The 13,175-nt window shown below is 47.1% G+C and overlaps 1 protein-coding gene across 3 annotated transcripts in view; it reads right to left on the bottom strand.

Annotated features, from left to right (window-relative positions):
• ICE2 (interactor of little elongation complex ELL subunit 2) overlaps positions 1-12,937 on the bottom strand; it is a 173,481-nt gene extending 160,544 nt beyond the window's left edge. For 2 of the 3 annotated variants that reach the window (XM_077264062.1, XM_077264064.1), the window contains exon 1: positions 12,796-12,937. In XM_077264062.1, coding sequence (XP_077120177.1) covers positions 12,796-12,821 — 26 coding nt within the window. In that variant the 5' untranslated portion in view covers positions 12,822-12,937. The remainder of the gene's footprint in view (positions 1-12,795) is intronic. The other variant, XM_077264065.1, reaches the window with a different exon arrangement.
• Between the last annotated feature and the right edge of the window lie 238 nt (positions 12,938-13,175).

Below are 13,175 nucleotides of genomic sequence, written 5' to 3'. Positions count from 1 at the left end.
CCAGCACATCAAATGGTAAAACGAATGATGCCACTGTCACCATCTCCAGCCTGGTATATAAACGCTGACTGTCACCATCTCCAGCCTGGTATATAACCACTGACTGTCACCATCTCCGGGATGGTATATAACCGCTGACTGTCACCATCTCCAGCCCGGTATATCACCTCTGACTGTCACCATCTCCAGCCCAGTATATAACCGCTGACTGTCACCATCTCCAGCCTGGTATATAACCACTGACTGTCACCATCTCCAGCCTGGTATATAACCACTGACGGTCACCATCTCCAGCCTGGTATATAACCACTGACTGTCACCATCTCCAGCCCGGTATATAACGGCTGACTGTCACCATCTCCAGCCCGGTATATCACCTCTGACTGTCACCATCTCCAGCCCAGTATATAACCGCTGACTGTCACCATCTCCAGCCTGGTATATAACCACTGACTGTCACCATCTCCAGCCTGGTATATAACCACTGACGGTCACCATCTCCAGCCTGGTATATAACCACTGACTGTCACCATCTCCAGCCCGGTATATAACGGCTGACTGTCACCATCTCCAGCCCGGTATACAGTGAGTACAGGAAGTATTCAGACCCCTTTACATTTTTCACTCTATGTTTCATTGCAGCCATTTGGTAAATTCAAAAAAAAAAAAAAATTCACATTAATGTACACTCTGCACCCCATCTTGACTGAAGAAAAAACAAATGTTAAAATTTTTTGCAAATTTATTAAAAATGAAACACTGAAATATCACACGGTCATAAGTATTCAGACTCTTTGCTCAGACACTCATATTTAAGTCACATGCAGTCCATTTCCTTGTGATCCTCCTTGAGATGGTTCTACTTCTTCATTGGAGTCCAGCTGTGTTTAACCCCTTCATGACCCAGCCTATTTTGGCCTTAATGACCTTGCCGTTTTTTGCAATTCTGACCAGTGTCCCTTTATGAGGTAATAACTCAGGAACGCTTCAACGGATCCTAGCGATTCTGAGATTGTTTTTTCGTGACATATTGGGCTTCATGTTAGTGGTAAATTTAGGTCGATAATTTCTGAGTTTATTTGTGAAAAAAATGGAAATTTGGCGAAAATTTTGAAAATTTTGCAATTTTCACATTTTGAATTTTTATTCTGTTAAACCAGAGAGTTATGTGACACAAAATAGTTAATAAATAACGTTTCCCACATGTCTACTTTACATCAGCACAATTTTGGAAACAAATTTTTTTTTTTGCTAGGAAGTTATAAGGGTTAAAATTTGACCAGTGATTTCTCATTTTTACAACAAAATTTACAAAACCATTTTTTTGAGGGACCACCTCACATTTGAAGTCAGTTTGAGGGGTCTATATGGCTGAAAATACCCAAAAGTGACACCATTCTAAAAACTGCACCCCTCAAGGTGCTCAAAACCACATTCAAGAAGTTTATTAACTCTTCAGGTGTTTCACAGCAGCAGAAGCAACATGGAAGTAAAAAATTAACATTTAACTTTTTAGTCACAAAAACGATCTTTTAGCAACAATTTTTTTATTTTCCCAAGGGTAAAAGGAGAAACTGGACCACGGACGTTGTTGTCCAATTTGTCCTGAGTACGCTGATACCTCATATGTGGGGGTAAACCACTGTTTTGGCACACGGCAGAGCTCGGAAGGGAAGGAGCGCCATTTGACTTTTTGAATGAAAAATTGGCTCCAATCTTTAGCGGACACCATGTCGCGTTTGGAGAGCCCCCGTGTGCCTAAACATTGGAGCTCCCCCACAAGTGACCCCATTTTGGAAACTAGACCCCCCAAGGAACTTATCTAGAGGCATAGTGAGCACTTTAAACCCTCAGGTACTTCACAAATTGATCCGCAAAAATGAAAAAGTACTTTTTTTTCACACAAAATTTCTTTTAGCCTCAATTCTTTCATTTTCACATGGGCAACAGGATAAAATGGATCCTAAAATTTGTTGGGCAATTTCTCCTGAGTACGCCGATGCCTCCTTATGTGGGGGTAAACCACTGTTTGGGTGCACGGCAAGGCTCGGAAGGGAAGGAGCGCCATTTGACTTTTTGAATGGAAAATTAGCTCCAATCGTTAGCGGACACCATGTCGCGTTTGGAGAGCCCCTGTGTGCCTAAACATTGGAGCTCCCCCACAAGTGACCCCATTTTGGAAACTAGACCTCCCAAGGAACTAATCTAGATGTGTGGTGAGCACTTTGAACCCCCAAGTGCTTCACAGAAGTTTATAACGCAGAGCCATGAAAATAAAAAATAATTTTTCTTTTCTCAAAAATGATGTTTTAGCAAGCAATTTTTTATTTTCACAAGGGTAACAGGAGAAATTGGACCCCAATAGTTGTTGCCCAGTTTGTCCTGAGTACACTGATACCCCATATGTGGGGGTAAACCACTGTTTGGGCACAAGTCAGGGCTCGGAAGGGAGGTAGTGACGTTTTGAAATGCAGGCTTTGATGGAGTGTTCTGCGTGCGTCACATTCCATTTGCAGAGCCCCTGATGTGCCTAAACAGTAGAAACCCCCCACAAGTGACCCCATTTTGGAAACTAGACCCCCCCAAGGAACTTATCTAGCTGTATAGTGAGCACTTTGAACCCCCAAGTGCTTCACAGAAGTTTATAACGCAGAGCCGTGAAAATAAAAAATCATTTTTCATTCCTCTAAAATTATGTTTTAGCAAGCAATGTTATATTTTCGCAAGGGTAACAGGAGAAATTGGACCCCAATAATTGTTGCCCAGTTTGTCCTGAGTATGCTGGTACCCCATATGTGGGGGTAAACCACTGTTTGGGCACACGTCGGGGCTCGGAAGGGAGGGAGCACCATTTGACTTTTTGAACGCAAGATTGGCTGCAATCAATGGTGGCGCCACGTTGCGTTTGGAGACCCCTGATGTGCCTTAACAGTGGAAACCCCTCAATTCTAACTCCAACACTAACCCCAACACACCCCTAACCCTAATCCCAACCCTAACCCCAACACACCCCTAACCCTAATCCCAACTCTAGCCATAACCCTAATCACAACCCAACCCCAACACACCCCTAACCACAACCCTAACCCTAATCCCAACCCTAACCCCAACCCTAACCACAACTTTAACCCCAACACACCCCTAACCCGAACCATAACCCTAACCACAAGCCTATTCTTAATCCTATTTCCAACCCTAGCCCTAATTCCAACCCTAACCCTAAGGCTATGTGCCCACGTTGCGGATTCGTGTGAGATTTTTCCGCACCATTTTTGAAAAATCCGCAGGTAAAAGGCACTGCGTTTTACCTGCGGATTTACCGCGGATTTCCAGTGTTTTTTATGCGGATTTCACCTGCGGATTCCTATTGAGCAACAGCTGTAAAACGCTGCGAAATCCGCACAAAGAATTGACATGCTGCGGAAAATACAGCGCAGCATTTCCGCGCGGTATTTTCCGCACCATGGGCACAGCGGATTTGGTTTTCCATAGGTTTACATGGTACTGTAAACCTGATGGAACACTGCTATGAATCCGCAGCGGCCAATCCGCTGCGGATCCGCAGCCAAATCCGCACCGTGTGCACATAGCCTAATTCTAACGCTAGGGTCATTCCATGTCAAGTGAACCAATGATTTTTACCACTATATTTTTAATTCTTTTGAGATTTTGTTATTTGGTAATAGTGTATCAGAGAATGCAAAATGTGAAGAAAAAAAAATTCTAGATTTTTTTTAAAATTTTTTATTGATTTTCAAAGTTCGGAAAAAGTGCGAATTTCGGTGTTGCCTGCCTTTTTCCATTTCTCCCCATAACTCAGGCTAGAAAAGAGATAGAGAAACAAAATAAACACCATTCTACTCAGAACTGTACAGGCTTTCACCAGATATGTCACAAGAGTATATTTAATAATATTTTACCTATGTGAACGCAAGCGCAAAACTTTAAAACGCATTTCCGAAAAAAACGTTTAATTTAAAAATTTCAAAAACTGCACATGTACCTGTTATGCTCCTAGCCACATCTGTACCAAAATACCAGCTGGGATCATGATGGGATCATATTTTTAAAAATAAAACTATTACAGTGTCAGTTCAAAAATCTTGATTTCAGGTCTGTTCAGCCTGTGGTGTAGAAGTGTGGGGTCCATATTTACCAAATAATCCATGATTGTTAGATATTACTGTATTATTTTATTATGTTAGAGTTAGAAGCAGGAGAGGACAGAGGAGAAAGCTTTGTTAGGGCCCAACCTGAGATTGAACAGGGGTAGACGGTGACTGCAGAGCAGATGACAGGCCGGCAGCTCGAGCCTCCAGAGGCCGTATTCACACCAAATCTGAACACCCAGGAGAGGCAACTCCTCAAATGGAGGGAGAAAAATATTCTTAACATCTAGTTCATGTATTGTACAAACCAGGACTACGGGGAGGAGGAGAGTTTGTTATAACATCGGTTACAGGAAGCAGAACCCATCACAGGGACTCAGCAATACCGGACTGTCATCACATGTAGTGGAAATAAAGACAGCGACGTCCATGACGTGGTAGAAGGCGGCACAAGATCGGCCATGGATGACATAACTGGTGATGTGACCTGTGAATATGATCGGCGCTGGTGGTTACTGAACTCTCCAAAGATTGTGAAAATGAAGACGTAGAAGTGACTTTTCTGCACCTTCTGGTCCAGCGCCGTCCTTTGTGTATCCAAGAAAATCAGACATTGTAAAAGTGAACAAAAATCAGATATAACTCAGGTGGAGCCAAGCACCATGACAGCCGCACATACTCTGACACAGAAGGAAACGGCCATTGCTAGTGAGCGCTTATGGGCAAGATGACATTTCATCCACTAGAAGGGACACATTGATGATAACAGCCCAGTGTAAAAACCTACTATTAATTGTTTGATTAGTTCATATTTTATAGTACAAGGATTTAACTGCTGGACTATTCTTCTTAAACACTTCAGAAATTACATGCTTAGTGATATAGTAGAAAAAAATTGTTCCATGTATAAATAGGTGGTAAAATAATAATATTGGCTCTTTTAATCTTGTTTTTAACATATACCGTATATACTCGAGTATAAGCCGACCCGAGTATAAGCCGACCCCCCTAATTTTGCCACAAAAAACTGGGAAAACTTATTGACTCGAGTATAAGCCTAGGGTGGAAAATGCAGCAGGTACCGGTGAATTTCAAAATTAAAAATAGATACTCCATACCGTTCATTATGGCCCCATAGATGCTCCACATAAAGCTGTGCCACATATAATGCTCTGCACCGTTCATTATGGCCCCATAGATGCTCCACATAAAGCTGTGCCATATATACAATGCTCTGCACCGTTGCCCCATAGCTGTGCCACATATATAATGCTCTGCACCGTTGCCCCATAGCTGTGCCACATATATAATGCTCTGCACCGTTGCCCCATAGCTGTGCCATATAGTGCTCTGCACCGTTGCCCCATAGCTGTGCCTTATATATAATGCTCCGCACCATTGCCCCATAGCTGTGCCATATAGTGCTCCGCACCGTTGCCCCATAGCTGTGCCATATAGTGCTCCGCACCGTTGCCCCATAGCTGTGCCATATAGTGCTCCGCACCGTTGCCCCATAGCTGTGCCATATAGTGCTCCGCACCGTTGCCCCATAGCTGTGCCATATAGTGCTCCGCACCGTTGCCCCATAGCTGTGCCATATAGTGCTCCGCACCGTTGCCCCATAGCTGTGCCATATAGTGCTCCGCACCGTTGCCCCATAGCTGTGCCATATAGTGCTCCGCACCGTTGCCCCATAGCTGTGCCATATAGTGCTCCGCACCGTTGCCCCATAGCTGTGCCATATAGTGCTCCGCACCGTTGCCCCATAGCTGTGCCATATAGTGCTCCGCACCGTTGCCCCATAGCTGTGCCATATAGTGCTCCGCACCGTTGCCCCATAGCTGTGCCATATAGTGCTCCGCACCGTTGCCCCATAGCTGTGCCATATAGTGCTCCGCACCGTTGCCCCATAGCTGTGCCATATAGTGCTCCGCACCGTTGCCCCATAGCTGTGCCATATAGTGCTCCGCACCGTTGCCCCATAGCTGTGCCATATAGTGCTCCGCACCGTTGCCCCATAGCTGTGCCATATAGTGCTCCGCACCGTTGCCCCATAGCTGTGCCATATAGTGCTCCGCACCGTTGCCCCATAGCTGTGCCATATAGTGCTCCGCACCGTTGCCCCATAGCTGTGCCATATAGTGCTCTGCACCGTTGCCCCATAGCTGTGCCATATAGTGCTCTGCACCGTTGCCCCATAGCTGTGCCATATAGTGCTCTGCACCGTTGCCCCATAGCTGTGCCATATAGTGCTCTGCACCGTTGCCCCATAGCTGTGCCATATAGTGCTCTGCACCGTTGCCCCATAGCTGTGCCATATAGTGCTCTGCACCGTTGCCCCATAGCTGTGCCATATAGTGCTCTGCACCGTTGCCCCATAGCTGTGCCATATAGTGCTCTGCACCGTTGCCCCATAGCTGTGCCATATAGTGCTCTGCACCGTTGCCCCATAGCTGTGCCATATAGTGCTCTGCACCATTGCCCCATAGCTGTGCCATATAGTGCTCTGCACCGTTGCCCCATAGCTGTGCCATATAGTGCTCTGCACCGTTGCCCCATAGCTGTGCCATATAGTGCTCTGCACCGTTGCCCCATAGCTGTGCCATATAGTGCTCTGCACCGTTGCCCCATAGCTGTGCCATATAGTGCTCTGCACCGTTGCCCTGCACCGTTGCCCCATAGCTGTGCCATATAGTGCTCTGCACCATTGCCCCATAGCTGTGCCATATAGTGCTCTGCACCGTTGCCCCATAGCTGTGCCATATAGTGCTCTGCACCGTTGCCCCATAGCTGTGCCATATAGTGCTCTGCACCGTTGCCCCATAACTATGCCATATAGTGCTCTGCACCGTTGCCCCATAGCTGTGCCATATAGTGCTCTGCACCATTGCCCCATAGCTGTGCCATATAGTGCTCTGCACCGTTGCCCCATAGCTGTGCCATATAGTGCTCTGCACCGTTGCCCCATGGCTGTGCCATATAGTGCTCTGCACCGTTGCCCCATAGCTGTGCCATATAGTGCTCTGCACCATTGCCCCATAGCTGTGCCATATAGTGCTCTGCACCGTCCATTATTGCCCCATAGCTGCTGCTGCAATAAAAAAAAAATAAAACACATACTCACCTGTCTTGCTTGCAGCTCCTCGGCGCCATCTTCCCGGCGTCTCTCCGCACTGACTGATCAGGCAGAGGGCGGCGCGCACACTATATGCGTCATCGCGCCCTCTGCCTGAACAGTCAGAGCGGAGAGACGCCGGGAAGATGGCGGGGCGCCCGGCGTGTGGAACGAGGACAGGTGAATATGCGATACTTACCTGCTCCCGGCGTCCCGCTCCTTCCCCCTGCCTGTCTTCGGTGCCGCAGCCTCTTCCTCTGTCAGCGGTCACCGGCACCGCTGATTAGAGAAATGAATAGGCGGCTCCGCCCCTATGGGGGGTGGAGCAGCCTATTCATTTCTCTAATGAGCGGTCCCACATGACCGCTCAGGGGAAGAGGCTGCGGCACCGAAGACAGTGTGACAGCCAGGGGGAGCGACAGGAACGCCGGAACTAGGTGAGTATATGACAGTGCTCACCCGCCGACCCCACCACCGATCATGACTCGAGTATAAGCCGAGAGGGGCACTTTCAGCCCAAAAATTTGAGCTGAAAATCTCGGCTTATACTCGAGTATATACGGTAATTAGGATCAGACTGTATTTAGAAAATCACACTTGAGGATGTGATTTTTCTTTTGGCTTGTTCAATGAATTCAGGTTGAAAATGCTGAGCAAGTTGTGTTATGATGATTAAGATGTATTTATTCTGGCGCTTTGGTATTTGTTTTTTGCGTTTCTTTATTGTTACATATAAATGTTGAATGCAATAAGTTGTAATTTGAAAAGAAAAAGGGAAGAAACTAACACAAACATAAAATCAGATGATTCAAGGCTTAAAAAAAAAATACAAATTTGATAGGTCCCAAGTTGAATCCCTGTACAAATATAAACAAGGACACAAGTAACCCACATGCATGTTTTCACAATTTTAAAACATACGTTTTTTTCAGAATTGCGCATCAAAATGTTTAATTTGATTTCACCAAAACAAAATATAAAGAAACATAGTCTTGTGACATATCAAATGAAAGCTGGTACCGTTCTGAGAAAAATGATGCCTCTCCCACCTCTATATCTTAATTCTAGCCCGAGATATGATAAAAAATGTAATGCCATACCAGGCCAAAATCTGCGCTTTTTTAAAACTTTAAAAATCTGTAAAAAATTAACTGATGAAGAAAAAAATTCTAAACTTTTAATTTGTAATTAACTAAAGTTGTACTTCATAAGACCAAAAAATAAAAAAAATCTAAAGACGTCAGGTAAAAAAAATATTCATATTTGGATCACTTGACATGGAATGACCCGCTAACCCTAGTTCTAACCCTAACCCTAACCCTACCCCTAACCCTACCCCTACCCCTAGTTCTAACCCTAGTTGAAAAAAAATATATTTTCTTTATTTTATTATTGTCCCTACCTATGGGGGTGATAAAAGGGGGGGTCATTTACTATTTTTTTTTATTTTGATCACTGTGATAAGTTTACCACAGTGATCAAAATGTACATGGAACGCATCTGCCGGCCGGCAGATTCGGCAGGCACACTGCGCATGCGCCCGCCATTTTGGAAGATGGCGGCGCCCAGGGAGAAGACGGACCGACTTCGGGAGGCTCGGTAAGTATGAGGGGGTGGTGGGGGGGTGGATCGGAGCACAGGATGGGGGGATCGGAGGATGGGGGGAGCGGACAGGAGCACGGGGGAGCGGACAGGGGGGGGCAGAACATGATTTCCAGCCATGGCAGATGCTATTGCAGCATCGGCCATGGCTGGATTGCAATATTTCACCATTTTCATAGGTGAAATATTGCAAATTGCTCTGATTGGCTGTTGCACTTTCAACAGCCAGTCAGAGCGATCGTAGCCACGTGGGGGCAAAGCCACCCCCCCTGGGCTGAAGTACAACTCCCCCTCTCCCTGCAGATCGGGTGAAATAGGAGTTAACCCTTTCACCCGATCTGCAGGGACGCGATCATTCCATGACGCCACATAGGCGTCATGGGTCGGATTGGCACCGACTTTCATGACGCCTACGTGGCGTCAAAGGTCGGGAAGGGGTTAATTAAACTGATAGGAATTGATTTGGAAAGGCACACCTGTCTATATAAGTACTCATAGCTCACAGTGCATGTCAGACCAAATGAGAATCATGAGGTCAAAGGAACTGGCCAAGGAGCTCAGAGACAGAGTTGTGTCAAGGCACAGATCTGGCCTCCATAATCCTTAAATGGAAGAAGTTTGGGACCACCAGAAGTCTTCCTAAACCTGGCCATCCAGCCAAACTGAGCAATCGGGGGAGAAGAGCCTTGGTGAGAGAGGTAAAGAAGAACCCCAAGATCACTATGGCTGAGCTCCAGAGATGCAGTAGGGAAATGGGAGAAAGTTCCACAAAGTCAGCTATCACTGCAGCCCTCCACCAGTCGGGCCTTTATGGCACAGTGGCCAAATGGAAGCCTCTGCTCAGTGCAAGACATATGAAAGCCCGCATAGAGTTAGCAAAAAAAAAAAACACATGAAGGACTCCCAGACTATGTGAAATAAGCTTCTCTGGTCTGATGAGACGAAGATAAACCTTTTTGGTGATAATTCTAAGCGATATGTGTGGAGAAAACCAGGCACTGCTCATCACCTGCCTAATACAATCCCAACAGTGAAACATGGTGGTGGCAGCATCATGCTATGGGGGTGTTTTTCAGCTGCAGGGACAGGACGACTGGTTGTCATTCAAAGAAGCATGAATGCGGCCAAGTACAGAAATTATCCTGGATGAAAACCTCTTCCAGACTGCTCTGGACCTCAGACTTGGCCGAAGGTTCACCTTCAAACAAGACAGTGACCCTAAGCACACAGCTAAAATAACAAAGGAGTGGCTTCAGAACAACTCTGTGACCATTCTTGACTGGCCCAGCCAGAGCCCTGACCTAAACTCAATTGAACATCTCTGGAGAGACCTGAAAATGGCTGTCCACCAACGCTCACCATCCAACCTGATGGAACTGGAGAGGATCTGCAAGGAAGAATGGCAGAGGATCCCCAAATCCAGGTGTGAAAAACTTGTTGCATCATTCCCAAGAAGACTCATGGCTGCACTAGCTCAAAAGGTGCTTCTACTCAATTCTGAGCAAAGGGTTTGAATACTTATGACCATGTGATATTTCAGCTTTTTCATAAATATGCAAAAATATCTACATTTCTGTTTTTTTTTCAGTCAAGATGGGGTGCAGAGTGTACATTAATAAGAAAAAAATGAACTTTTTTGAATTTACCAAATGGCTGCAATGAAACAAAGAGTGAAAAATTTAAAGGGGTCTGAATACTTTCTGTACCCACTGCATAACCGCTGACTGTCACCATGTCCGGCCCGGTATATAACCGCTGACTGTCACCATCTCCAGCCCGGTATATGACCGCTGACTGTCACCATCTCCAGCCCGGTATATCACTGCTGACTGTCACCATCTCCAGCCCGGTATATCACCTCTGACTGTCACCATCTCCAGCCCGGTATATCACCGCTGACTGTCACCATCTCCAGCCCGATATATAACCGCTGACTGTCACCATCTCCAGCCCGGTATATAACCGCTGACTGTCACCATCTCCAGCCCGATATATAACCGCTGACTGTCACCATCTCCAGCCCGGTATATAACCGCTGACTGTCACCATCTCCAGCCCGGTATATCACCTCTGACTGTCACCATCTCCAGCCCAGTATATAACCGCTGACTGTCACCATCTCCAGCCCGGTATATCACCTCTGACTGTCACCATCTCCAGCCCGATATATAACCGCTGACTGTCACCATCTCCAGCCCGGTATATAACCGCTGACTGTCACCATCTCCAGCCCGGTATATCACCTCTGACTGTCACCATCTCCAGCCCGATATATAACCGCTGACTGTCACCATCTCCAGCCCGGTATATAACCGCTGACTGTCACCATCTCCAGCCCGATATATAACCGCTGACTGTCACCATCTCCAGCCCGGTATATGACCGCTGACTGTCACCATCTCCAGCTCGGTATATCACCGCTGACTGTCACCATCCCCAGCCCGGTATATAACCACTGACTGCCACCATCTCCAACCCGGTATATAACCGCTGACTGTCACCATCCCCAGCCCGGTATATAACCAATGACGGTCACCATCTCCAGCCCGGTATATAACCGCTGACTGTCACCATCTCCAGGCGTTATATCACCGCTGACTGTCACCATCTCCAGCCCGGTATATAACCGCTGACTGTCACCATCTCCAGCCCGGTATATAACCGCTGACTGTCACCATCTCCAGCCCGGTATATAACCGCTGACTGTCACCATCTCCAGCCCGGTATATAACCGCTGACTGTCACCATCTCCAGCCCGGTATATAACCGCTGACTGTCACCATCTCCAGGCGTTATATCACCGCTGACTGTCACCATCTCCAGCCCGGTATATAACCGCTGACTGTCACCATCTCCAGCCCGGTATATAACCGCTGACTGTCACCATCTCCAGCCCGGTATATAACCGCTGACTGTCACCATCTCCAGCCCGGTACATAACCGCTGACTGTCACCATCTCCAGCCTGGTATATAACCGCTGACTGTCACCATCTCCAGCCCGGTATATAACCGCTGACTGCCACCATCTCCAGCCTGGTATATAACCACTGACTGTCACCATCTCCAGCCTGGTATATGACCGCTGACTGTCACCATCTCCAGCCCGGTATATAACCGCTGACTGCCACCATCTCCAGCCTGGTATATAACCGCTGACTGCCACCATCTCCAGCCTGGTATATAACCGCTGACTGTCACCATCTCCAGCCTGGTATATAACCGCTGACTGTCACCATCTCCAGCCCGGTATATGACCGCTGACTGTCACCATCTCCAGCCTGGTATATAACCGCTGACTGCCACCATCTCCAGCCTGGTATATAACCGCTGACTGCCACCATCTCCAGCCTGGTATATAACCGCTGACTGCCACCATCTCCAGCCTGGTATATAACCGCTGACTGTCACCATCTCCAGCCTGGTATATAACCACTGACTGTCACCATCTCCAGCCCGGTATATGACCGCTGACTGTCACCATCTCCAGCCTGGTATATGACCGCTGACTGTCACCATCTCCAGCCCGGTATATCACCGCTGACTGTCACCATCTCCAGCCTGGTATATGGCCGCTGACTGTCACCATCTCCAGCCCGGTATATAACCGCTGACTGTCACCATCTCCAGCCTGGTATATAACCGCTGACTGCCACCATCTCCAGCCTGGTATATCACCGCTGACTGTCACCATCTCCAGCCTGGTATATGGCCGCTGACTGTCACCATCTCCAGCCCGGTATATAACCGCTGACTGTCACCATCTCCAGCCCGGTATATAACCACTGACTGTCACCATCTCCAGCCTGGGATATGACTGCTGACTGTCACCATCTCCCTATGACAGTCTCACATTTAGTTTTACAGGAAACAAACATTGGATCCGTGATGCAAGTACAGAGCCTGCCATGTGTGCCCCACGCCCACCACTGCCTTGCCCGTCTGTGGTCCCCGCCTGACAGGTCACTTACCACCGGAGCTCTCCAGTCCCCTCCATGTCTTCTATGTGTGCGACTACCGCACCACGTGCGGCTCACAACATATACGTCATCAGCCCATCCGTCCTCCAGTGCGCAGCCGCTCTGATGCTTTTCGTGTCCGTGTCTGAATCTACTGGTGCTCTATCGCCATCTAGCGGGTAACTTGCTAATTGCACATAAAAGTTGCAGAAAATGTGGAAAATCATAAAATGTTCTTTTTACGAAATACACGGAGGCGGTATTATTTATCACTAGTTTTGTTAAGTGACAATTAGTGATGTGTTGTCCTAATTTTGTAGGTATTGTCTCAACGTGCAAATACATTTTTCCCTTAGTAAACAAATCTGTTAGTGTAAACCTTAAGGATTCTG

Source organism: Ranitomeya variabilis, chromosome 5 (assembly GCF_051348905.1).
Source record: "Ranitomeya variabilis isolate aRanVar5 chromosome 5, aRanVar5.hap1, whole genome shotgun sequence".
NCBI lineage: Eukaryota > Metazoa > Chordata > Amphibia > Anura > Dendrobatidae > Ranitomeya > Ranitomeya variabilis.
Note: the sequence above shows the minus strand (reverse complement) of the source record. Positions and strands in the feature narration are given on the sequence as shown.